The sequence below is a fragment of the Hordeum vulgare genome, chromosome 1H, assembly GCF_904849725.1.
Source record: "Hordeum vulgare subsp. vulgare chromosome 1H, MorexV3_pseudomolecules_assembly, whole genome shotgun sequence".
In the NCBI taxonomy this organism is placed as follows: Eukaryota; Viridiplantae; Streptophyta; class Magnoliopsida; order Poales; family Poaceae; genus Hordeum; species Hordeum vulgare.
This window is the reverse complement of record NC_058518.1, coordinates 307,982,601-308,008,313: the sequence shown is the minus strand read 5'-3', so window position 1 is coordinate 308,008,313 and position 25,713 is coordinate 307,982,601. Positions and strand designations below refer to the sequence as shown.

General features: G+C 47.6%; 2 protein-coding genes across 3 annotated transcripts; both read left to right on the top strand.

Moving 5' to 3' along the window:
- Nucleotides 1-211: 211 nt before the first annotated feature.
- Nucleotides 212-3,527, top strand: LOC123432695 (1-acyl-sn-glycerol-3-phosphate acyltransferase BAT2, chloroplastic). Of its 2 annotated transcripts, XR_006624271.1 has the most exons (6): nucleotides 213-772; nucleotides 879-1,043; nucleotides 1,620-2,026; nucleotides 2,349-2,450; nucleotides 2,541-2,853; nucleotides 3,234-3,527. XR_006624271.1 is itself a non-coding variant. In XM_045115409.1 (5 exons), the coding sequence occupies exons 1-5, from the start codon at nucleotides 703-705 to the stop codon at nucleotides 2,766-2,768; spliced, it is 972 nt and encodes a 323-aa protein (XP_044971344.1). In that variant the 5' UTR covers nucleotides 212-702; the 3' UTR covers nucleotides 2,769-3,527. The 2 variants fall into 2 exon arrangements, 1 of the variants encoding a protein (XP_044971344.1); XM_045115409.1 differs by having other exon boundaries at nucleotides 212-772; nucleotides 2,541-3,527.
- A 20,070-nt stretch (nucleotides 3,528-23,597) lies between these two features.
- Nucleotides 23,598-24,933, top strand: LOC123410072 (dof zinc finger protein DOF1.6-like). The gene has a single exon (XM_045102964.1). The coding sequence runs from the start codon at nucleotides 23,954-23,956 to the stop codon at nucleotides 24,743-24,745; it is 792 nt and encodes a 263-aa protein (XP_044958899.1). The 5' UTR covers nucleotides 23,598-23,953; the 3' UTR covers nucleotides 24,746-24,933.
- The last annotated feature ends 780 nt before the right edge of the window (nucleotides 24,934-25,713 follow it).

Sequence of the window (25,713 nt, the reverse complement as noted above, 5' to 3'; positions counted from 1 at the left end):
TTTTGTAGATAAAACTTTTTAAATTTCAAACATCAAAAGGAATCACACGTTGTCTGTAGCATGCAAAACTCTTTCCTCTCCCTAATTTAATGACCCCATACGATATGTTTAAATTAGATGGGTCAGTCCGCCCGCCGCATGGCAACACAGCCGTGCGCACATTGCCAATTAGATTTTCCGAACAATAAAATACGAAAGTACACTCTCCGATACATGTTACTTCGTCGGAGCAGATAAAGCAAACCAGGCCACAGAATGTACTCTACAAAGGAACTTGGCAAACACCGCCGAAACAAACCACCGCCGGCAGCCGCCGGCCACCGTTTCGCCCGAGTCCAGTCACCTCCCTCCACGCCCTTCCGTCCGCGCGCGCATGCGCATCCAGTCAGCGCGCGCTCGCCCGCCCGCTTCCGCTTCCACCCTCGCGACTTTATCCACTCTCACCAACGGAGCTTCATCCCCCCGGCCTCCGGATTCTCTCGCCCCAGACCGAACAACCCCACGTTCGCCACGTGCGCGCGCGCCACCGCCTCGCCGTCCCGGCCAATGATCTAGAGCCTCGCGGATCTGACGCGGCGCCCCCGCCCCGCCTCCGCGGTCCGGCCACCGTCTCGGTCGCTTGCCGAGCTAGGCGCGCGCCTCCCCGCCCGCCGTTCGTGCCGCCCTCGCCGGCTCAGGGGGGCGCGTGCGGCGAGTCCGCCCATGGGGACGCTCGTGTGGCTGAGGCCGACCGCGGCCCCGGCCGTCCCCGCCGGTCCCTCCGTCGCCCACGGTACGCGACGCGGCTCGACGATTAGATTACCTCTGGAGAAAGCCCAGCGATGCTGCTGCTGATCCTATCTTATCTGGTGTTTGGTTTCTGTTTCGCTCTTCTGCAGTGGTGGCTGCCGCTGGTATGAAGGGCCGGACTCGGTGGGTGTCCGTGGCGTCCCGCTGCCCTAGCCCGCGGGTGCTCCAGGCGGGGAGGTGCCGGTGGCTGGTTGTCAGGTCGGGTGTCACCGCCGCTGCCGCCGATGACCCCGAGGATTCGTCGCGGCTACCAGGTTTCAGGCCTCCTCCCATCTCTAGAGCCAAATGCTTCGAACTTCTTATTATGCCAGTGCCCGCGTAGCTGAGCTGTGCTAGCTAGAAAATTACATTGACATGTACTGTAGTTTTACGAAATATGGAAGTTATGGAGCGTATGTGAACCTGCAATGTTGCCGTTGCTAGTGCCTAGTGCCCTGTGAGTTAGGTGAATTTGGACAAACCAATAATGCAGAAACTCAAACTATTGTCCCAACCCTTCATTTCACGATGGGCCAGAGGATAGGATTTGATACTTTCCTCCCTTCTGTTTAACCAATATATGATGGATTGTAGGCTTATAATTGTTACGTCTACTGATGTGAAAGGTGTCATTACAGGTTTTAGATTAGTTTCAGAGGGAGAACAACAGTTGTTAAGTTGTAGACCTTACTGATCAGAACGTACGTATTAGGAAAATCATCTCCACGTATTTTGCAAACATTCTGTGGGTGAAAATGAAATCATTCAAATTATATACTAGCTGGATTTTTTTTTGTGCCCACTTTTTGTTGTTGGTGAGAAGACTTGCTTATATTTATTTATTTAACCAGAGCTTCAAGTGGCTTCGAGGATCAGAGGGTTCTTCTTCTACACTGTGACTGCTGTTGCGGCGATCTTTTTGTTTATAGCTATGGTTGTGGTTCATCCACTTGTGCTCTTGTTTGACCGACACCGTAGGAGAGCCCAGCACTATATCGCAAAGATTTGGGCTACTTTGACAATTTCCATGTTCTACAAGCTTGAAGTCGAGGGAACGGAGAATCTACCTCCCAATAGTAGCCCTGCTGTCTATGTTGCTAACCATCAGAGCTTCTTGGATATCTATACCCTTCTAACTCTAGGAAGGTGCTACAAATTTATAAGCAAGACCAGTATCTTTATGCTTCCAATTATTGGGTGGGCAATGTATCTCCTGGGTGTCATTCCTTTACGACGGATGGACAGCAGGAGTCAGCTGGTATGGCCTTAGCCTTACCCCTTCCTTTGTCAGTAGACTCTGAAATTGCGATAATCTTTTGATTGAATATAAGTTGTGGATTACCTGTATTTTGTGCCACTGAAGAAGTTCTTATTTTATTTGGTAATTCTTTGCATATCCTGTTTGTTAGCGCAGCTCCTGCATCTTACGTGAAGTGTACAGGCATACGCCCAAGCCTGATAACCATTTTGTGTAGTTTAGTTTTCAACATTAATGTCATTTTTTGTTCAATGTCTTCCTATTATAGGGTTTACCCATTTTGCACTCCATGTTGAACATACCATCTATCCTCTAAATTCAGGACTGTCTAAAACGGTGTGTGGATTTGGTGAAAAGGGGGGCATCTGTATTTTTCTTTCCAGAGGGAACTCGAAGTAAAGATGGAAAGCTAGGTATATTCAAGGTTAGGTTCCGTCGAAAGAGATCCAACTCGCGTGTATTATGCTCTTAACTTTCAATTCGATGAAGTAATGACATTTTATAATTATCCCAGCGAGGAGCATTTAGTGTCGCAGCGAAGACTGGGGTTCCTGTGATACCTATTACTCTTCTCGGGACAGGGAAACTGATGCCTCCTGGAATGGAAAGCAACCTTAATTCAGGTTCAGTAAAAGTCATCATTCACCATCCAATTGAGGGGAATGATGCAGAGAAATTATGTACCGATGCAAGGAATGTGATAGCAGACACTCTTCTTCAACATGGTTATGGAGTGCACTAACGGAAGTGGGTGAATTTTCCTGTTCAATGGATCATGGAACCTAGTTTGCCGAAACGTGTCGACTCAAGGCAAAGCCAGTTTACAGGTACTAGTTATTGACCAGTTCGATATTCTGAGAACCAATAGGAAATGCTATTTGCTTCTTAAGAAAAAGAATTTTTTGAAATGAAAGAGCTTCCACGGGCGTCAGATATTATCTCTCCAAATAAGGTTCATGTAGCATAATGGTATGACTGCGCGAGACATATCTTCAGTTTAAACTTTAAGAAAAAGGACTCCTTCAGTTTGAATATTTGCCACACATTTAGAGGTTTGAGATTGTTATCTCCACTGCATGGAGGCATGAGACGAGTGTCGTAATAAGAGACTGAATATAACACAGATGTATTTGGTGGAGGAAATACTTGTAAGTACTACGTATTTATTAAAAGGAAGAACTCCAAAGATCTACCCTTGTTTGTGCAGCTGGTAGAGGTGCTGAGTGCAGGCATTCCTTTTGCTCCAGAATGAGGACACAGGCTGAAGGAAGAATAAAAACGCCTTGTGCTTGTTAGTTGCTGTTTGTGACTTGTAAAATAGGCTTTGATGTAGTTTATCTTCCACAAATTGTAGTTTGCAGTTTTGGCCTTGTTCTATACGTATTATTTAACATGACAAAGATGTGGTGTGGCGAATAACTCATCTCGATTTTGATGTTGCCATATTCTACATACTGAGAAGATAACAAAGATTTTTTTTTTTCTGCGGGTGAGAAGATAATATGGTTGTCATGCGATTTCATTTTGGGACTTGGTAAAGATGCCTTTTTTCTTTTTCATTTTCTCATTTTGGCCTTTTCAAGTGTATATCAGCAAGCAAATCGCATGTCGCCGAGTTCGGCTTCTTGCCGAGATGTTCCCGTCTAGATCGACTCGATCCTGACAAGGAAACTTCTCTATGATGCTAGGGTCTTGTCTCCTTAAACTAATATAAGATCATTTAAAACATTATTTTAGTAATCTAAACGCTTTTATATTAATTTACAGAGGGAGTACTACTTTTAGTTCTGGTCGATAATAAATTCAATAGAAAAAATGCAGAAAAAAGAGAAAATGAAAAAAAACGGAGACACAAAACGAGACGAAAGGTTCATAAAACCAGTCCCGCTCTCTCGTGGGGCGCCCAGTCAACGGAACGCTGCAACCTGCAAGCTAGAGATTGTGCCCTCTGCGTATGAAACAGTTTCATGTTGTGCGTATGTAACCCTGTGTTCTGTTTGTGCTGTAAGGATGGACGGTTTGTGTTAGGTTGCAATGCGCTTTGCTCTTCAGAATCAGAAGCAAATGCTTGTACTTCCTCCGTCCCAAAATAATTGTCTCAACTTTATACTAGATTTAGTATAAAGTTGTATTAAGCTTAAGACAATTATTTTGGGAAGGAGGGAGGGAGTACGTGATAACTGGTTCACCGTGTCTAATGTAGTTCATGGTAAAGTGTAGTCTTTGGTTTCATATTTGGAAGTACAATTTTCTGTAGCGGTGATATTCTGCACCGTACCTATGTGAATCAACCACGGGCGTTTTATTAACTTGGCAGTGTTTTTGCAGCACTGGTCTTCTCCAAGGCGGCACTCGTCGTTGCAGCACCTGAGAAGAGAAGAGGAGAAAGTTAATGCGATGGAGTTATCAGCTTGCCGAAACGTGTCAGCTCTATCACTGTCGCGGCAACCCCACCAGGTCGGCCGGCCGGCCACCAGCCAACTTGCCTTAGTCCACTACTACAAGCTTGGTTCTGAACTTCTGACGACGAGCAAACACCGATCCTGCTCTGCATTGGCTCCACCCCACGGAGGCAAGAATTTCAGTTAATGCGACCCGCACGCGCAGCGCATGCAATCTGAATAATAAGCTGAAGACTTGTTTTTCTGAGGATCAATAAGCTGAAGGCTTGAGATATTTTTCTTTTGAGTTGATGAAGACTTAGGAATTAAGAAGACGAGACGAGGAGGCGGACCAGGACAAAAGTCTTGGGCTATCGCTTTCCTGGCCTACTCACTGGTGAAGCATGAGTGAAGATCTAAAAGGCACGCCCGCACTTTGTGCACCGACCTTCCTCGCCGGTTCCTGTCGTCGTCGGCCGCCACCACCCCAGTAAACAAATTGTACACGCGGTGGTGGGGGTGGTTGCATTTGCATAGCATGCTCCCCTACCCCACCCCTCCCCTCTTCTTCTACCGCAAGTAAACGACGCGCTTTATTGATTCCTGCCTCGGCATCTAGCCGCCGATCAACGGTTGTAGGGAACATGGTGTGGTGTGGTATTGATCAATAAAAAATCAAATACTCCCTCGATTTTAAAATAAATGTGTCAATTTTATACTAGGTCTAATACAAAATTATACTAACCTTAAGACATTTATTTTATGACGGAGGAAGTATGTGCAATCTCGAAAATCAATATGAAAAGAAAAACTCAAAATGCCTAACACCCAAAGATAGACCGCGGAGGATAATCGTCGTTTGCTGCATCCCGGACGGGTGAGACCAGGCACTTGTTTACTTTACTGCCCGAGCTCAACATTGATGTGGCTAGCTCTCGTCTAGATAAGAGTTAGCTACGTTTTCCTTTCCATATGATCCAAGAAAAGGAGTGGGTTTCACCATCAACGATAACGAAACAGAAAAATTAACCGAGTCTCATCTAACGCATACAACATTTGATTTGCACGGAAATTCATGCGAATTTTGCTCCAGCAAGTCTCTATTGTTTGAGATTTTTTTGCTGTTAAGGTAAAAAGGAAAGGAAACAAATATGTATGTAAGGGGAATCAAAAAATTATTTGGACTAAGGTTGGACCTAAAACTAGCTCGTGTGCTTAATTAACAACCAATCAATATTTCGACTCGTTAAGTTTGCAGCTCATTTTTCAATGAACAAAAGCCAATCACTAGTTCATCGAAAAAGGTTTTCACCCCATTTTATACATAAAGCAATTATCGATCATAGCTTAAATATAAACGCACGTCACCATAACACACGCACACACTCAAGGATGGAAACAGAGGCGCTGAGCGCAGCAACACTATCCATAATATTACAAGAACAACTGGAATTCTTAACCATGAACACGTCACCGCGAAGAGATAAAGTCGCATACAACGAATTCGTGTGCTTTAAGGCGGCGCCTACATAAAGGTTACGACACCAGAATGTCGTCACCGTCCGACCCGAGGATCAGAGTTTTTCTGAAGCAACACGACGGACAATGAAAGTCGCGATGACGTCTTCAAGAAGGGAACAAGCTACAACACCGCTGGTCCATCCGAAAATAGATCAGGTTTTCATCCCAGTCAACACTCACTATCACCAGACGCCACACTCTGGTGACCATGCCGTCCACACGGTCATGAACACCGGGGAACACCTAGCCACGAGCTCTGCCCATGAGCATCGAGGCACCACTACCAGGGCCACCATCCCAGCATCCCAGACCTAAACACCACCTCACCCGAGGCCCACTGCTACCCCAACCCGCCAATCACTAGTCTCAACTTGTTTAATTGAACAAGCTTAACGAACAAGCTAACTAATTTCAGGAGTAGATCGTTTACCTCGTTAATACAAGACATTATAAATTCTTATCTTAAATGTTAGTATGTCTTGGCATCTCAACTCATTTATTCAATTTAATCGACCCGACCAAACCCAATCCATAGAGAGTAGCAATAGCGCACCTCCTCCCAGGCTCATCTACTCCCTTCGTAAAAAATCACATCCGCACTCTCATCCCATATAGGTCGCATCACCTCGTAGCTAAGCCAAAGAAGGTAATGTCTGTTAATAAATGTTCGTGAGCTTTAAGCAAATGGATCAAGCAGTTTTTTTGCTTGGCCGAGCCTTAACTAGCATGAGCAATTCGTTAACCAACCCCTATGTTGACAGCGAAAATCCTATTTTTATGGAAGGGAGGGTTCCCAAGGAGATTTTACAAACCCCTCTCCCTCCAATCCCCTGATTTTTACTCGTGAGCCCTCCCTCCTCTCTAATTCCCAACAATGTCGGCCAGTGACATCGATTGTCAATACACGTAGCTTCCCTTAGAGCATCTCTAGCAGACTTCGTATAAAGCCGTCATGCATAACTCGTTTACAGTTCGCGGAAAAACTGTTTTATGGACCGACACGGACGCACACAGAATCAGACCATGCAAAACGGACCCGTAAAAAAAGATATTTGTAGAATATGTTTTTTACGCGTCGGCTATGTGGGGTCTACTCGGACGCCATCGTGTCGGCCCGCAAACCGAAACCCGTAAATCAAATTTACTAATGTGCAATATAAAAAAAGTCAATATTACAACACTATAATCATCCAAAGTACAATAACTATTCAAATCACGTAGCAAACTAAATAATTCAATACAAAACTTGTCCCGTATACAAATACCCGCATAGCGGTCGAGATTTTTTGATATGCACTAAATCCCTTCAAGTCCACGGCATTTTTTCTTTGAGTAAAATACCAATAATTGGCCTCGCAAGCTTGTCGTAAAGAGGGATCGGCGCATGCGGTACCTTCTCCGGAAGTGGTGCGGCGGATATGTTGGATTGTCCGCGAAGTAGTCTTGCATCAACATCTCGTTCCCGAGATGACGATTTCGAGGAATGCAAAGACGGCTGACGGTCGATCCTCGCCGCCTCTTTCGGTTCTCGTCTTCCTGCTCCTTCACGGCAAGGACCATCACCAACGTGTGCCGGCGAAAGGTGAGAAGCATCGTCTCAATATTCGAGTCGTCCAAATCGGATGAATCGTCGAGCAAAAACTTTTTGCACGGGCTCAATTCCATCTCCGGCGGTGGCTCTCCGGCCGAGATGCATTGGCGGATCCGGGGAGCCGGTGCAGCGGCTCGGTGGAAGAGGGCAGGGGCGCCCCCGCGACGCGATTCCGCCCATAGATTTTGCCGGAATCGCCGGCGACGGACAGGCGAAACCAATGGAGGGCGGCGGCGGAAGGGGGTGCGGAAAGGGCAGAGGCTGAAATGTCCCTCCCGTCAATCGCTTTCGTGGGATACGGGGGACAGTAGGAACGAAGCGAAAACCTGTGTTTTCGCGGGTCGGGATGGGATTTTGCCCCGCCCCTCAAAGATTTTATGGGTCGAACGCGTTTGCGGGGTCTGATCGGGCATCATTTTCCGCGCCGATCCGTATTTTGACGGTTATTTTGTGGATCGCGGCTTTATACGGTGTGTGCTAGAGATGCTCTTATGGTTGTATCATCGTCCACACGGGAGTGCCATTTTGTTATTGATCAATGAAAAATGAAATATGTGTAATTCTTCATGTATTCCTATGAATAACTCATCTTTTCTGGTAAGAGTGTAAGACAATTTGAAAATCTTCTTAGTGAGCCTATTTGTATTCTTATCCTCTGGTGCGGATCCAATCTCGAAAATCAGTATGAAAAGAAAATCTCAAAGTGTCAAACACGGACGGACCGTCGGGGTAATCATCATTGGCCGACACTTCCCCGACGGGTGAAACCATGCGACTCATTACTGCCCTGGCTCAACTGTTGTGGCTAGCTCCCATCTAAATGAGAACTTACTAAATATATTTTTCATAATATCCTAGAAAAGAACCGGATTAGTTCCACTATCAATGATAACGAAATAGAAGAATTGACTAAGTCTCATCTAACTCATACATCATTTGATTTTACATAGAGATTCATGTGAATTTTTCTCAGCAAATCCCTATTGTTTGAATTTTTGTTGTTGTTAAGGTAAAAAGAAAAGGAAACAAATGTGCATGTGAGGGGAATCAAATGGCTATTTTTACTAGGGGTTTACAAAAACCCATAGCTTGTGAGCTTAACTCGGTATCTCGGCTCGTTAATCCTGCAACTCACTTCTTAATGAAGATAACTAGTCACTAGTTTCAACTTGTTAAACTTAACTAGGTTAACGTACGAGCTAATAAGTAGTTTTTGCCTTTAGCAGCAGATCCTTAAGCTTGTTAGTACATCACATCATTTATTCTTATAAAAAATGATACTCCCCCGCAACACAGGGCTTGTTGTCGAATTATTTGTGCAACCTAGATCTTGTTGCAGGATAGTTTTGCAGCAACTGTTTTGCTGCTATTTTTTTGTAACTGAAGTTTAATTTTTTTACAACTAAGATGTCACGTCCAAGATGCGACCCTATCCTCAATTTGGCACGAAGGCCTCGTCAGGGATAGAAGCGCATCTCGTCGTGTCGCAAGAATGGATATCGTTACAAGTACATGTACTGAAAAGAAGAGGTATATGAAGAATTGGCTTACACTCGCCACATGCTACATCAGAATCACATCAGTACATTACATAATCATTAAGAGTAAGAGCAGGGTCCGACTACGGACGAAAACAAACGAGAAAAATAAGAACGACGTCCATCCTTGCTATCCCAGGCTGCCGGCCTGGAACCCATCCTAGATCGATGAAGAAGAAGAAGAAGAAGCAACTCCAAATGAACAATCAACGCGCTTACGTCAAGTAACCTTTACCTGTACCTGCAACTGGTGTTGTAGTAATCTGTGAGCCACAGGGGACTCAGCAATCTCATTTCCAAAGGTATCAAGACTAGCAAAGCTTAATGGGTGAGGCCTGGTTAAGTGGTGAGGTTGCAGCAGCGGCTAAGCATATGTTTGGTGGCTAAACTTACGAGTACAAGAAGTAAGAGGGGGAAGATCTACGCATAGTGGACGTGAACTACAGATGATCGAATGAATGATCCTGAACACCTACCTACGTCAGACATAACCCCACCGTGTCCTCGATTGGAGAAGGAACTCACGAAAGAGACAGTCACGGTTACGCACACAGTTGGCATATTTTAATTAAGTTAACTTCAAGTTATATAGAACCAGTGTTAAACAAAGTTTCCACGTTGCCACATAACCGCGAGCACGGCTTTCCGAAAAGATTTAACCCTGCAGGGGTGCTCCAACTAGTCCATCACAAATTACCACAAGCCGCATAGAAATCCTCAATCACAAAGCTCGCGATCTCGTCGGATTCCCTAGTGGAAAACCTCAACTCTCAGATTACCCAAAGCATCACCGGAATCCCGATGCACAAGATATCTCGTCAAAGGTAAAACTAATCCAGCAAGGCCACCCGGCGTGTCGACGAACCCGATAGGAGCCGCGTATCTCGTTCTCAGGACACATCGTCTATGCAAAGTGGACGGGAACCAAACCTCGAGTTGCCCCGTGGTGGCACCGCCGACTGCTAGGTGGGTGGACCAACACTCATGAGGAGCATTGGCCCGGGGGTTGATTAAATTAGTCCGCGGGTGCCGGCGGGTCCCTATGCATTATTATTAGGTTATTAGGCAAATGTAGTACCAAAGTTGGGCCTTGCCAGACCAGCTTTAATCTAAAACGAATTATCAAGGGGGTCCCCATAACAACCCCGATCGTGTTAGGAGCGCTCGTTTATGGAACATAACACCGGTAGCCGAAACTAAGGGGGCAAAGGTGGAACAAAACACCAGGCTAGAAAGGCCGAGCCTTCCACCTTTTACCAAGTGTATAGGTGCATTAAATTAAATAGCATTTAATATGGTGATATAACAAGGAACCCATGTTATCACATGGAAGCAACTGCACCTGCAACTAGCAACGCTAACACAGGGTTACCCAAGCAGTAACATAGCCAATCAGTGGTTTGCTAGGTCGAACAGGTTGAAGGTAATCATGGCATTGTTGAGAGGCTGATATTTAACATGTGGTAGGCAACGAGACATAAACGGCAGCAACGGTAAAACTAGCATGACAATGATAGTAATGGTATCTGGGGAAATGATCATCTTGCGTGAGATCCCGCTTGGAAGAAGAACAACTCCGCGAAGTCGGCGAACCAACGTAGTCGAACAGGTCCTCACATTCCGACACGCTTGCGGAACTCTATTGAGACGGAGCAAACCGGAAACAAACATCAACACAGATATTCACCACACGATGCACAACATGATGCATAACCTACTATGATGCATGATCAGTTCAATGATGCAAGGGATGGCATGGCAATTCACCTCACGCAGACACTACACATCAAATGAAGCTCGATATGCAACGGGTTGCATATCGACGAAACTCCATGTTTAATTATTTAATTCACTCCCGATTATTTAACACGCAATATTAAATTTTGTTAACATGGCAAGGGGTAAAGCGACGGTTCTACGTGTCATCCTAGTCGGTTAACACGCGGAGTATGGATCGGAGCTACGGCACAAGAACATGCAACACCAGATTATATGCCATGACTGCGTTATGCATGCAATTTCAACCATGGGCAGGAAGGGAAAGAAGTAGGGTGTCGCCACGGCGAGCGAAAAAGAACCATGGCGGCAAAACGGAAACGATGCCACGACAACATTCCTATCCCGACAACTCGTCGAGATATCGATGCCACGAATAGGGACCGCGTGCGGGAACGTTAAATTAAGATGGGTTGATCCCGTATCTCGGGTTCCCATGTGTCGGGCAACAACATAAGAGGGACAACGTGCACGGGCAACATACGGTGCATACATACATACCACTCATACAACACATACGTTCGGTACACGACATGTCTCATCGGTATACCTTTGAAGCGTGCGAATCGGAGGGGTTCAGACCGGTGAAAGAGATCAACGGTCGTCGTGGATGTCGCAGAAGTCGAGGTCATAGTGGAAGTCATCGTGGTACACGGTCTTCGGCGTCGGTAGTCGAACACGGGTCTCCGACAACATCGAGGAAGTCGAACTCGTTTCCGGGGTCGTCGAGGACGACGTGGTGCTCGTCGAATTGTCAGCTCCACGAAGGAGGGAATGGTCTACGCGGCGACGAGAGGCGACACAACAACATCTAGCGGGCAGCGGCCGACAACAACTACAACAACTAGCTTCGGCCACAGCACAGCAAGCTCGGCAACAGCATGGGACATCAACACCAACTAGCGGCGACATAGCAAGCATCAAACTGCAGCACAACAACTAACTACAGCAACAGCAAGCGGCTCAGCTAGCAGCATGTCACGCCCAAGATGCGACCCTATCCTCAATTTGGCACGAGGGCCTCGTCAGGGATAGAAGCGCATCTCGTCGTGTCGCAAGAATGGATATCGTTACAAGTACATGTACTGAAAAGAAGAGATATATAAAATTGGCTTACACTCGCCACAAGCTACATCAGAGTCACATCAGTACATTACATAATCATTAAGAGTAAGAGCAGGGTCCGACTACGGACTAAAACAAATGACAAAAGAAGAATGACGTCCATCCTTGCTATCCCAGGCTGCCGGCCTGGAACCCATCCTAGATCGATGAAGAAGAAGAAGAAGAAGAAGAAGAAGCAACTCCAAATGAACAATCAACGCGCTCGCGTCAAGTAATCTTTACCTGTACCTGCAACTAGTGTTGTAGTAATCTGTGAGCCACAGCGGACTCAGCAATCTCATTTCCAAATGTATCAAGACTAGCAAAGCTTAATGGGTGAGGTATGGTTAAGTGGTGAGGTTGCAGCAGCGGCTAAGCATATATTTGGTGGCTAAACTTACGAGTACAAGAAATAAGAGGGGCAAGATATACGCATGGTAGACGTGACTACTGATGATCAAATTAATCCTATGAAAAGGGTAAAATTCGTGAAAAATGGAAATGCATCGACGGGGACTTGTACCCACGATCTGCTGGTGCTAAGAGGTGGGATCAGCTGCGCTAGCCAACTCAGCCAGCATTGAACTCGTGACTAAAGCCAGCGTCTAGTATATATTACCTCTATGCATCAGATACGCATCTAGGGAAAGAAACACGATTCAGAAAGTTGCTTACAGGGAAATAGATCCCGTCGGCCATGGCAGGGGTCTGGAGCACGGATTCCGACGGGGAATGATAGAGAAGGCTCGGGCAACGGTGGCTGTCGTCGGATCCGGCCGAGGTGGCTCCATTCCCATCGGATCTGACGCGTTCTTGAGGAGCTTGCCTCCATGGTGCTGCACACCTGCAGGGAAGAGAGGGGAGAGAGGTGAACGAGGGGAGAGAGAGGATAACTCGAGGAGGAGAAGGGAGAGGGGCGAAATGGGGCTCCGTTCTGAGGTTCAGCGACGACGAGGGCTGACGGCATGGGGGCGAACGACGGCAAGCTCCGGGCTGCCAAGTGCTGCTGCAGCCTGTAGAAAGAAAAAGACACGGGGAGAGAGAACGTGAGACGAGAGAGAGATGGGAGGAAGGAGAGGGAAGGGACCTGGCCACCACGAGGCCCTTGGGGCGGCGCGACGAAGCAGATCGGCGGAGCGCTGGGCGGGCGATGCGACGCGGGAGGATCCCCTCCTCCTCCTCGCTCGAGCAGGAGGACCTGGCTGCGGCGGGGCTGCTGCAGAGGGAAGGAAGGGAGGCGCACAGGGGCTCATCAGGCGCTGCGGGCTTGGCTGCACATGAACGAGGAAGAGGTGGAGGCCTGCCTGGTTGACTCGGTTTTTGCATCTAGGAAACCCGAGGTGAGAGACCGCATGTGGCGGCGGCTGTTGGGACAAGGCTCCTAGGAGTTAGGGTTTGTCCCTAGTAGGTAGGGGTGTTGTACATATAGCTAGTGGATTAGGCTTTAGGGGCATCTGGATCCTCCGATTTAGATCGGGTGGTCTAGATGATTAGGTTAGGGGGTCCAGTAGACAAACGAGAGATGGTTTAGGATAAAACGAGGTTGATCCGGACCCAACGGCCACGACCAACCGGTTCGGGCTTTGGAAGATTTTCGGACTGGGCTGTGCGTAGGGTCGGTGCACTGTGCAGAGGGGCTAGGCGGAGACGAGAGGGAAAACGGGCTACCCGACATCATGTTATAAAACACCGAAAACGCTTGCGATTAGACCGACTATATTGCCTCTATATATTTAATGGTACGGGTACAAAACGAACTCTGATTGCGATGAAATTTGACTGGCGGCCTACCTACGCTATATTAAGACCGCACGCCAAGTTCCAGCTCAATCGGAGAAAGTTTTATACACGTTATAAAAACCAGGTCTTGATGATGCCGCGGGCGCGTGCGAGTGCGGTCGGGCTCAGAACGGACAACGACGAGAACCGACAACTAACAACAGATGCAAGTTTTGAAAACGGGCGGCAATGGAATGCCGATGCAATGCTGATGATGCGCATGATGTGATGATGATGCGACAAATGAAAATACCCACACGACGAAAACAGAAAGAAAAGGGGAATCTTCTGGAACGTCGGCACCGGGCTGTCACAACTCTCCTACACTACAAGAGGATCTCGCCCCGAGATCCAAGAATGAAAGGGGGAGAGGATGAGAAAGAACAAGAGGTAAAAACTTAGTCGCTTCTTTGACCAATGAGTGAAAACAATGATCCTTGAAGGTTGCAAAGCGACGAGGAATGAAATGAGAAAGAAGCAAGAATTCACGGAAAATTTCGGCAGCACTTCGGTAGGAAAATGGGACCAAAAATTCGATAAGAGAGAATTACACAATATGCACCACAAACAACTAAGTAGAGCAAGGGAACACCATGATCTTGATAGAACAACAAGATTGACCCAAAGAGCAACATCACAAAGCCTCCGGAACAAGAGAATAGGAACTAACTCATATGGAAGAAGAGAATGAAGCAACAGAATGAAAACTATCATCACAATAGAATTGAAGAGCCTCCGGATAGAGAATTGACGTAGTAGTTGGAAAATCAACATCGAGGAACAAGATAGTAGTGGGCTTATGGAAACCTTTTCAAACTAATGAAGTGACAACCATCCACTTACAGAAACAAGGATTGATTGGGAGAAACAAGATATGAACAGTTTCTTACACCAAGAGGATACATTGAGAACTTGGATTAATGACAAGCACCATGATAGCAACAATCCATAGGAAAGCTTTAGGTGAAGTCCAAACCAAGATAGCTCGACGAAGAAATCATGAGTTGAAAAAAATATCTCATGATCATAGAATTGGTGGGTTTAATTATCTCATACTTGAAAGGAAATCTCTTCGAAACTCCTACACTAACAAGAATGCTATAATACCACCTCAAAGGATAAAGGAAGAACAAATGCACTTGGGAATGCAAGAGAACGGATATTTGAGGTTCTCCAACAAGAATCTTGAAGAACACTTCAGAATGAATGAAATCTTGACGAACCACCAAGAAGGACCTCCGTATACAAATGAACAATGCAAAGATATGAAGGTAGAAAAGAATATGATTATGACCTGCCAAGATTTAGATGAAACTTCACAAGAGATACTTGATAAAAGCTTAGAACTCCGGAAAAGAAAGATAAGAACACTAGAGAAAAGGAATTGATATCGAGAGCCACTCCGGACGGAGAATTGAAATCATTTGATGAAACAAGAATAAGAATTATGTTATGCTTATCCTTCATCAATTTAATTGATGACAAACAACAGATCTAGCATACAACTTATTCTTCTGAAAAGATTGAGGAGAAATATGAGCACAAACTAGAAGAATTGTTGCAAGAAACACCGGTAAGAATTCATAATTCAATGGAACACCACGAATTAATGGAGAAACATGAGAATGAAGAGCTCATGAGCCACCTGAGAAAAACTAGAACAAGGCACCGGATAAACGAGATACAAACGAAGAGACAACAATGGAGAAGAATTGAAGATGAAAGCTGCAAGCTGAGAACGAAGAATCTTCAGAAATGATGGCCTTCGGAGGAACGAGAAATAAAAACAACTCAGAGAAGCATCAGATGGCACGAAAGGGATTACCCATGACTGACAACAATTAAGATGATGGTACAAAGCTGAAATGATGAATCTACAATAGAATGGACCAAGATTGAGAGAAACACTCCTTCGAATTTGCAAGCTGAGAATGATGACGAGAAACAGCACCAAGGATAATGAGACACTCCGGAATAATGAAGAATGAAAGGTTCAGCCAAATATGAGAATAATTCAAATAGATATTGAAAAAGGAATATGACTGATGAAAATCATGCTTACGTCATAGTTGAAAAGAATGAGAGATCTCCGGAAAAGAATAAAAGAGCCAGGTAAGATCATGGGAAAGAACCTGTGGGTTAAGGGCCCACTCAAAGAAACCACCGTTAGAAAAGATTGCTTAGAAGAGAGATATTGCACGGGTATGAAGAGAACTAGATGAGGTTAGCACCTCGAAATAATTAAAAGAATTGAAAACGAGAAACCACTGAAATATCTTTAACACTCCGGATAGAATAGAGAGGAATGCATAACAAGAAGACTGATAAGAATTTCCAACATGGGAAAAAAATACAAGGGTGAATAGGATATAATGAACACAGATAATTAAATTGAATTCACCGGGAAAAGATAACAAGACTAAAGAAAGATGAACACGAAGCTCCTGAGAATCTTCACCATGAATCACCGGCTAAGAGAGAAAAGAAGAGACAGCGGGAGCACAAAGAAAAGAAAACTCTTGGATGAAAATTGAATCACTGAAGAAAAGGGCGGGAGGGCGGGGAAAAACAAAGAGAATTTGGGACAGATGAGATGAACTCCGGAATAAAATGAGAGAATGATCTTGCAAAATTTTTTGGAGAGGATGGAATCCACTTGGAGAGAAACACACCGGTTGAAAAGAATTAACATGACGACTCCGATTGACAAGAATTGACATGACAATTGAACGAACAAAAGAATTTGCATTCTCACATAAAAACTATGAGAACACCTCTTGGAAAGATCTGAAATCACCACTTGACACCGAAGCAACATGAATTACCACATTCCAACAACACAAAGGGTGAGGCTTATGAAACAAGCCAGAACAAACTCATGAGAAAGATTTCGTCCGATATTTTCGTGGACAGGAATCCACTAGATGTCGAACCCCAACCTAACATCATGTATTTGTTGGAAGATTGTCCTATAAGCAACTACTTGAATTCCCACCTATGAATTCCCGAAATATCCGGTCATGCAATCTGGTACACGGATACAAGGAGTAATATCACACAACTCCTATACTAACCCGTCACCTGTATCACATCCGTCAACACACAACCAGAATCTCGGACCTTCATCTACAACAGACCCTCGTGATCACAATGATACAAAGTATGATAGTACTCCCGAACAATCTGCACCAGTACTGGGGACATCGGGGTTATCTCGCCACTACTAGTATTGAAGCAATTACGAACATCCTTCGTTCTGAGATACTAAGAAATCTGAATGATAACGATGTGCTCAAGAATCCCCTGGAGCTCAACTCCCCTGAGACTTAGAGCAGATATGAGGCACATAGACAGAACTCCGTCACATCGGCATCATATAGATTCCAAAAATATCCGCGTGATCCTAAATTTTTCTGAGTGAGAAGAGGAGTAGAATTAAATTATTACGTCAAGATTCCTCACCAGAGCATAGAAGAGAACAAAAAAGAATCCTACTCTCCGATATATAACTAGACTCAAAGCAGTTTTTCACTAACCTCGACTCGGCCAAGTTCGATCAATCAAGGGGGCTCCTAGGTCGGTACTGCTCTGATACCAACTTGTCATGCCCAAGATGCGACCCTATCCTCAATTTGGCACGAGGGCCTCGTCAGGGACAGAAGCGCATCTCGTCGTGTTGCAAGAATGGATATCGTTACACGTACATGTACTGAAAATAAGAGATATATAGAATTGGCTTACACTCGCCACAAGCTACATCAGAGTCACATAAGTACATTACATAATCATCAAGAGTAAGAGCAGGGTACGACTATGGACGAAAACAAATGAGAAAAATAAGAACGACGTCCATCCTTGCTATCCCAGGTTGCCGGCCTAGAACCCATCCTAGATCGATGATGAAGAAGAAGAAGAAGCAACTCCAAATGAACAATCAACGCGCTCGCGTCAAGTAACCTTTATATGTACCTGCAAATGGTGTTGTAGTAATCTGTGAGCCACAGGGGACTCAGCAATCTCATTTCCCAAGGTATCAAGACTAGCAAAGCTTAATGGGTGAGGCCTGGTTAAGTGGTGAGGTTGCAGCAGCGGCTAAGCATATGTTTGGTGGCTAAACTTACGAGTACAAGAAGTAAGAGGGGGAAGATCTACGCATAGCGGACGTGAACTACAGATGATCGAATGAATGATCCTGAACACCTACCTACGTCAGACATAACCCCACCGTGTCCTCGATCGGAGAAGGAACTCACGAAAGAGACAGTCACGGTTACGCACACAGTTGGCATATTTTAATTAAGTTAACTTCAAGTTATCTAGAACCAGTGTTAAACAAAGTTTCCACGTTGCCACATAACCGCGGGCACGGCTTTCCGAAAATATTTAACCCTGCAGGGGTGCTCCAACTAGTCCATCACAAATTACCACAAGTCGCATAGAAATCCTCAATCACGAAGCTCGCGATCTCGTCGGATTCCCTAGTGGAAAACCTCAACTCTGAGATTACCCAAAGCATCACCGGAATCCCGATGCACAAGATATCTCGTCAAAGGTAAAAATAATCCAGCAAGGCCACCCGGTGTGTCGACGAACCCGATAAGAGCCGCGTATCTCGTTCTCAGGACACACCGTCTATACAAAGTGGACGGGAACCAAACCTCGAGTTGCCCCGTGGTGGCACCGCCGACTGCTAGGTGGGTGGACCAACACTCATGAGGAGCACTGGCCCGGGGGTTGATTAAATTAGTCCGCGGGTGCCGGCGGGTCCCCATGCATTATTATTAGGTTATTAGGCAAATGTAGTACCAAAGTTGGGCCTTGCCAGACCAGCTTTAATCTAAAACAAATTATCAAGGGGGTCCCCATAACAACCCCGATCGTGTTAGGAGCGCTCGTTTATGGAACATAACACCGGTAGCCGAAACTAAGGGGGCAAAGGTGGAACAAAACACCAGGCTAGAAAGGCCGAGCCTTCCACCTTTTACCAAGTGTATAGGTGCATTAAATCAAATAGCATTTAATATGGTGATATAACAAGGAACCCATGTTATCACATGGAAGCAACTGCACCTGCAACTAGCAACGCTAACACAGGGTTAAGCAAGCGGTAACATAGCCAATCAGTGGTTTGCTAGGTCGAACAGGTTGAAGGTAATCATGGCATTGTTGAGAGGCTGATATTTAACATGTGGTAGGCAACGAGACATAAACGGCAGCAACGGTAAAACTAGCATGGCAATGATAGTAATGGTATCTCGGAAAATGATCATCTTGCCTGAGATCCCGCTTGGAAGAAGAACAACTCCGCGAAGTCGGCGAACCAACGTAGTCGAACGGGTCCTCACATTCCGACACGCTTGCGGAAATCTATCGAGACGGAGCAAACCGGAAACAAACATCAACACATATATTCACCACACGATGCACAACATGATGCATAACCTACTATGATGCATGATCAGTTCAATGATGCAAGGGATGGCATGGCAATTCACCTCACGCAGACACTACACATTAAATGAAGCTCGATATGCAACGGGTTGCATATCGATGAAACTCCACGTTTATTTATTTAATTCACTCCCGATTATTTAACACGCAGTATTAAATGTTGTTAACATGGCAAGGGGTAAAGCGACGGTTCTACGTGTCATCCTAGTCGGTTAACACGCGGAGTATGGATCGGAGCTATGGCACAAGAACATGCAACACCAGATTATATGCCATGACTGCGTTATGCATGCAATTTCAACCACGGGCAGGAAGGGAAAGAAGTAGGGTGTCGCCACGGCGAGCGAAAACGAACCATGGCGGCAAAACGGAAACGATGCCACGGCAACATTCCTATCCCGACAACTCGTCGAGATATCGATGCCACAAATAGGGAGCGCATGCGGGAACGTTAAATTAAGATGGGGTGATCCCGTATCTTGGGTTCTCATGTGTTGGGCAACAACATAAGAGGGACAACGTGCACGGGCAACATACGTGCATACATACATACCACTCATACAACACATACGTTCGGTACACGACACGTCTCATCGGTATACCTTCGAAGCGTGCGAATCGGAGGGGTTCGGACCGGTGAAGGAGATCAACGGTCGTCGTGGACGTCGTGGAAGTCGAGGTCGTAGTGGAAGTCATCGTGGTACACGGTCTTCGGCGTCGGTAGTCGAAACGGGTCGCCGGCAACGTCGAGGAAGTCGAACTCGTTTCCGGGGTCGTCGAGGACGACGTGGTGCTCATCGAATTGTCGGCTCCATGAAGGAGGGAATGGTCTACTCGACGACGGCAGGCGACACAACAGCATCTAGCGGGCAGCGGCCGACAACAACTACAACAACTAACTTCGGCCACAGCACAGCAAGCTCGGCAACAGCATGGGACAACAACACCAACTAGCGGCGGCATAGCAAGCATCAAACTGCAGCACAACAACTAACTATAGCAACAACAAGTGGCTCAGCTAGCAGCAGCTGGCAAACAACAAGCACTAAGCCACCTAGCAGCAGCTAGCAGCAGTCGACAGCAGCAGAACTAGCAGCTAGCAACACGGTAGGCAGGCAATAGCAAGAGCAGCAACAGCTAACGCAGGCAAGCAGGCAACGCCTAGCAACAGGCAGCAGCAGCGGCATGCGGCAACACGGAGCAACAGCGGCAGCAGGCTACAACACTCGACAGCAATAGCAAGCAAACGACAGCAACCTACGCACAACAACAGCAATAGGGCGCAACAATAATCTACAGCCAGCATCGGCTAAGCAGCCACAAAGAGCAACATCTACAGAAAAACGGCGACAACAACCTCGGCATGGGGCGAGCACGGCGGGGCTCGGCAACCGGAGGCGGGGACGGACGAAGACCTCGGGCCGGCCGGCGACGCGGGGAATCGGCGACCGGCGAGCTCGCGAGGGCGAGGCCATGGGTTCCGGCGGCGGGAACAGACGAGGTCAGCGGGGTCCTGGAGGCGAGGACAGCACGGGCAGAGCGACGAACGGAATGAGGCGGCGCGGCAGGGGAGCTACTGCCCGGCGAACTCCCCCTCGTGCGCGGGGCTGACGGCGACCACGCCTGCTGTAGGAGGGCGGCGCGGCGTGGCACGGCGGCGGGGCACTGCTGGCGGCGGGGCTGCAGCAGCAGCTTGAGGCCGGCGAGGCAGAGGAGGTCGGGGGTGAGGGCGAGCAGGAGGGAACGGGATCGGGGCAGAGGAACCTGGGGCTGGAGGGGATCGGGCTTGGGAGGAAACGCTGGGGAGGACGAGGACGGCGCGAGAGGGGGAAGACGAGGAGGACCGGGGCGAGGGGGGTTGCCGCTAGGGTTGGGCCAGGTGGGCCTTGGCCGGCTCCCTCTTTGCTATTTGGTTTTTTTTTCTCCCTTTAAAAAACAGCAACTCAAACAAAACAAAAGAAATAGGCTTTAAACAAAAAAATAAAAAATAAATGTTGTTGACTCCTTTTGAAAAAAATATACCCCAACTATAAAATAGCTTGGGCATTTTTTTAAACGAATAAAATAAAACCCCCTTTTTAAAGAATAAAACAAAACCCTTTTTAACAAAAGAATAAAATCAAACACCTTTTAGAAATAAAAATGCAACCCTGGTTTGAAATGAAACAAAACAAGAAATAAGAGAAAAACCCAAGGGTTGCCCCACATTTAATAAAATGATTTTCTTTAAAAGAAGACAAACCTTTTTTTAAGTAGGGGTTAAAATAGAAACTTTAGCAAACCGTAAAAACAAATACAAGAGGAGAGGAGGGGAGAGGTTCGCGGTGCAACAGGGTTTAGCGGTGGCTCTCGCGCACCCTCTCTCAACGCTCCAATAAACAACGCCACTCACAAGGCACTAACACCCAACAACACGGCAACAAGCAACACCGACAAAACACAGTTGACATGATGTCATGCATGATGCGATGATGCAAACTACATGACGATGCAACGAATAAATCTAATCACACGACGGAAACAGAATAGAAGGGGGAATCTTCTGAAACGTCGGCATCGGGCTGTCACATAAGATCTAATGCAAAAAAAAATCCCGTAATAAAGGTTTTATTGCAAAACATAGACCTGTCGTAGACTATTGCATCACCGTACATATTTCAGAAACATAGTCCCAATTGCAGAACCGCTATGCGGGACGTCACTTCAACGCGTATCAACCCGAGGAAGTGACGGATGCGGCTAGTGCGATCCGCCGGGCGATGGTTAGTTTTTCCTTAAAAACGAGTACTTAAACACGAGTCGTGGCGAACCAACCTATGTTGGATGGTTAGATGGACTGTCATATTTCCAACCCGGGAGGGTTCAAGTCGACGGACTGTCATATTTCCAACCCGCGAGGGTTCAAGTCGTGGTGCTCATATTTATTTTAGAATTTATTTTAGAATTTTCGGTGATGCGCATTCGGTGTGAGGAGCCATCGACTATGAGGCGCCTATGTGACTTCGTAAATCTTAGAGTAAATTACCGAAACCACCACATTTATGGCAAGGATACTCCAAAACGACCACTTTTTCGAAAATAACGAAAGACCACCACTTCTATGGCAAGTAAGTAACAAAAAGCACTAATTCAAAACTGAGCCGCGCCTAACAGAAAATATGACGGGTTGGCCCCGCATGTCAGGCTGACGTGGCATGCCTACGTGGATAATATGCTTTGGTGGCAAATGACCCACCTGTCCACCCCACATCTCCTTCTTCCTCCTCACATCTCTATTCCCCTCTCTCTTCATATCCGCCGATGGCTTGAGCTCGTTGCTGCTGCAGGATAGCGGAGCTTCGGGCCGCTCCACGACAACTAGCAACGACGGACGCTGTCATAGTCAATTGCGAATCGACAGGGCGGCAACGGCGCAACGCGGGCACGATACAACGGCGCTGCAAGCGCGGGCGGTGGTCGGCAGTGTGACAAGCACTGGCATGCCGGTGGGCATGGGGCACAGGACCATGGATTTGCAGGCGCGAGCTTACCGGGGGCACGACGTGGTCGGGGGCGCTGTAGGCATGGGCATGGTACGACATCGCTGCAAGTGCGGACGGGTAGGGCTTGCCTGCGAGGGGAGCACCAGGCGGCAGCGCGGCAAGGCGCGAGGCGAGGCAGGCGCATGATGGCACTTGCCGACGAGGCGAGCGTGAGGCGCGGACCGAGGCACGCTCGGGGCGGGGCTTGCCAACGTGCACCCCTCTTTCAGCTCGGCCTCCAGCTGCCGGTTGCGCTGGTGAGAACTAAGAAGGGGAGGGGGAGAGAAATTTGAGGAAGAAGGTGGTGTGAGACAAACAAGCGGGATCCGAGTCCACGTCAACAGGTCAAACTTTGACTAGGACTAGTCTTTGCCACATCACCGTGACATGTGGGGCTAACCCATCAGATTTGCTGTTAGGCGTGGCTCAATTTTGAATTACTGTTTTTTGTTACTCACTTATCACAGAAGTGGCTGTTTTTCGCTATTTTTCGTAAAAATGATGGTTTTAAAGTACCCTTGTCACAAATGTAGTGGTTTTCAGCAATTTACTATAAATCTCAAGATGATATCAACCCCGTCTTTTAAAGGTATTCATAATGATAAAATATGCGTGTGAGGTGAGTGTATGTGCGTGTATATGAGGGCTCTCTACTTTGTTTAAAATAAAACAATAATACCTCTTTGCCACGAACAAGGACAACTGGCCTTGACTGTACTCGGCAAAAGCGCGCGCGATTAGGGCCCCCGCCCATCGTCACCTGTCCGTGGCACATTGTCGTTCCACGTAGTATGTTTGCTTGGTGCGAAGCTTTCCCGTTGCGCGCGCAGATCTCCGTCCCCTCCCTCCACTATGGCCTTAACCCCTAAGCAAACAAGCCGCCTCTCCCTCCCTCCCTCCCTCGCCTAATCGAAGCGCGCGCGCGCGCGCTCCCGCTCCCTATATAACCAGCGCAGACACGACCGCCGAGACGCCTCCGATTCACCTTAGCTTCCCGGCGAGAGCCAGCACCACCTCCCACAGTCACAGTTGTTTGTTGCGCAAGCAAGGAGAAGGAGATCGCAACGAGGCAGGGGAGGGCAGCTGCGGCGCCAGACCAGCCGGTCCGAGCGACATGCACAGAGCCTCACCGTGGAACTCCTCTTCTTCCACCTGGTCGTCGTCGTCTTCCTCCCCGCGCAGCAGCAAGCGCGCCCGCCTCGCCGCCGCCAGCGCCAGCACTAGCAGGCTGCTGCCCTGGCCCTCGCCGCGCGGACCGGCCAGCCATGGCGTCGCCCTTTCTGCCCGGCTCTTCTTCCTCTTCCGCTTCGTCGCCCCTCTCTTACCTGATCCCTAGGCAGCCGCCGCCTTCCTCCGTCGTGGCGCAGGGCTTCTCGTGCGGCGCTCTGGTGCAGCAGGCCGGGCTGTACGGTGGCGTCGGCGTCAGCGCGGCTGGCGGCGTCGAGGCCGTGGAGGTGAGGCAGGGGGGCAGGCACGCGGGACACCCGCCGCTGCCGCGCCCGCCGCCGCGGCAGTGCCCGCGCTGCAGGTCGGCCAACACCAAGTTCTGCTACTACAACAACTACAGCCGCAAGCAGCCGCGGTACTTCTGCCGGGCGTGCCGCCGGCACTGGACCGAGGGCGGCACGCTCCGCGACGTGCCCGTCGGTGGCGGCCGCAAGAACAGGCGCAACGGTGGGGGTGGGGCTAAGGGCGGCGCCAAGGCCCCCTCCACCGTCACCGCGGAGGTGTCTACTGCGGCGACGACGGCTATCCAGGGCAGCGGTGCAGGCGCGCTGGCCGGCGCCGTCGACGCGTTCATCCCGGCCGACATCCTGAGGCAGATGCTGTCCCAGTCGGCAAGCTTTACGGCCAGCGGCGGGGGCGGCGGCTACGGCATCGACCTGAGCGCGTGGCAGCAAATGACCGGTGCCGCAGCAGCACCGCAGGGGGGCAGCGATGTTGGCGAGGTCGGAGGGACGGCTCCGGCGGCAGATGCCAACTGCGGCACAGGGGCGCAGTACTGGAGCGGATGGAACCTGCAAGATGACATGCCCGGATTCGACGGGACTTTCTAGCTGCCCGGCCTTGCCCGTAGATCGTTGGCCAAACCCCACGATGTTCCAGACGGAAAAATGACAATCTGTGCACTTTGGCTTGTGGTTTTGCGGTAGGACTAGGAAAAAGCTATTGGATCTGCCACTAGTAAGAAGATTGTATAACGGTGTCAGTGTTTTCCTAAATATATATGAAAAGTGTTGTACAACGGCCGACCGGCCGCAGCTCATGGCCGGTCGCATGCGCGCCCTCCGATTGCCGTGCGATTAGTGTTGGGCACCACTAGGGATCACACTTCCCTAGCCTCGCATCAGACCAGCCCAACGCTGTAGGATGAGATTGCTTTAACCGTTAGGTTAGATTAGTAGAAGCATGTGTACTTTGCTTGGTTGTTTCCTTGTAATCTGCTTCATAGAATTAACTGCTCTCAGAAATCACGGTTGGTCAGAATTTGAACGTGGGTCCACCTTTGTTTTCATGTACTACTGCCTTTGTTAAGGTTTAGAAGGCACATTTAAATTTAAGTGCATTTCCGTAATAGACAAGGTTAAGGATGCATTGCATTTACTTCTAACAACTAATTAGCCGTTGTACTATTTTTATATGCATATGTAGTGCGAATGCTATTTTTAACCCATCTTACAATCAATCAGTAACCACCTAGGTTCCAGATAATTTGCAAGCAGGCCTTCTAAACCGTGACGGGGGAATATTTTTGTTGTTCAAGTTAATTACACGTGAAAATCAAGAAAAGGACATCGAGTAACACTTGGAGACGGATAATAATAGAAAATTGAATAAAAATTTCGTTTCCATATAGAAAAATATGTTCCATAATATTCTGAAACTTTCTACAGTTCACTGCTTCCATATATGCGTCTGATATTCCCTCCATGTCCATATAATCACATTTGCTTGAAAACACAATTGCTTCCTTGGATGGTTTTGATAATTGATCACAACATATGCATCATTGGACTAATATGTT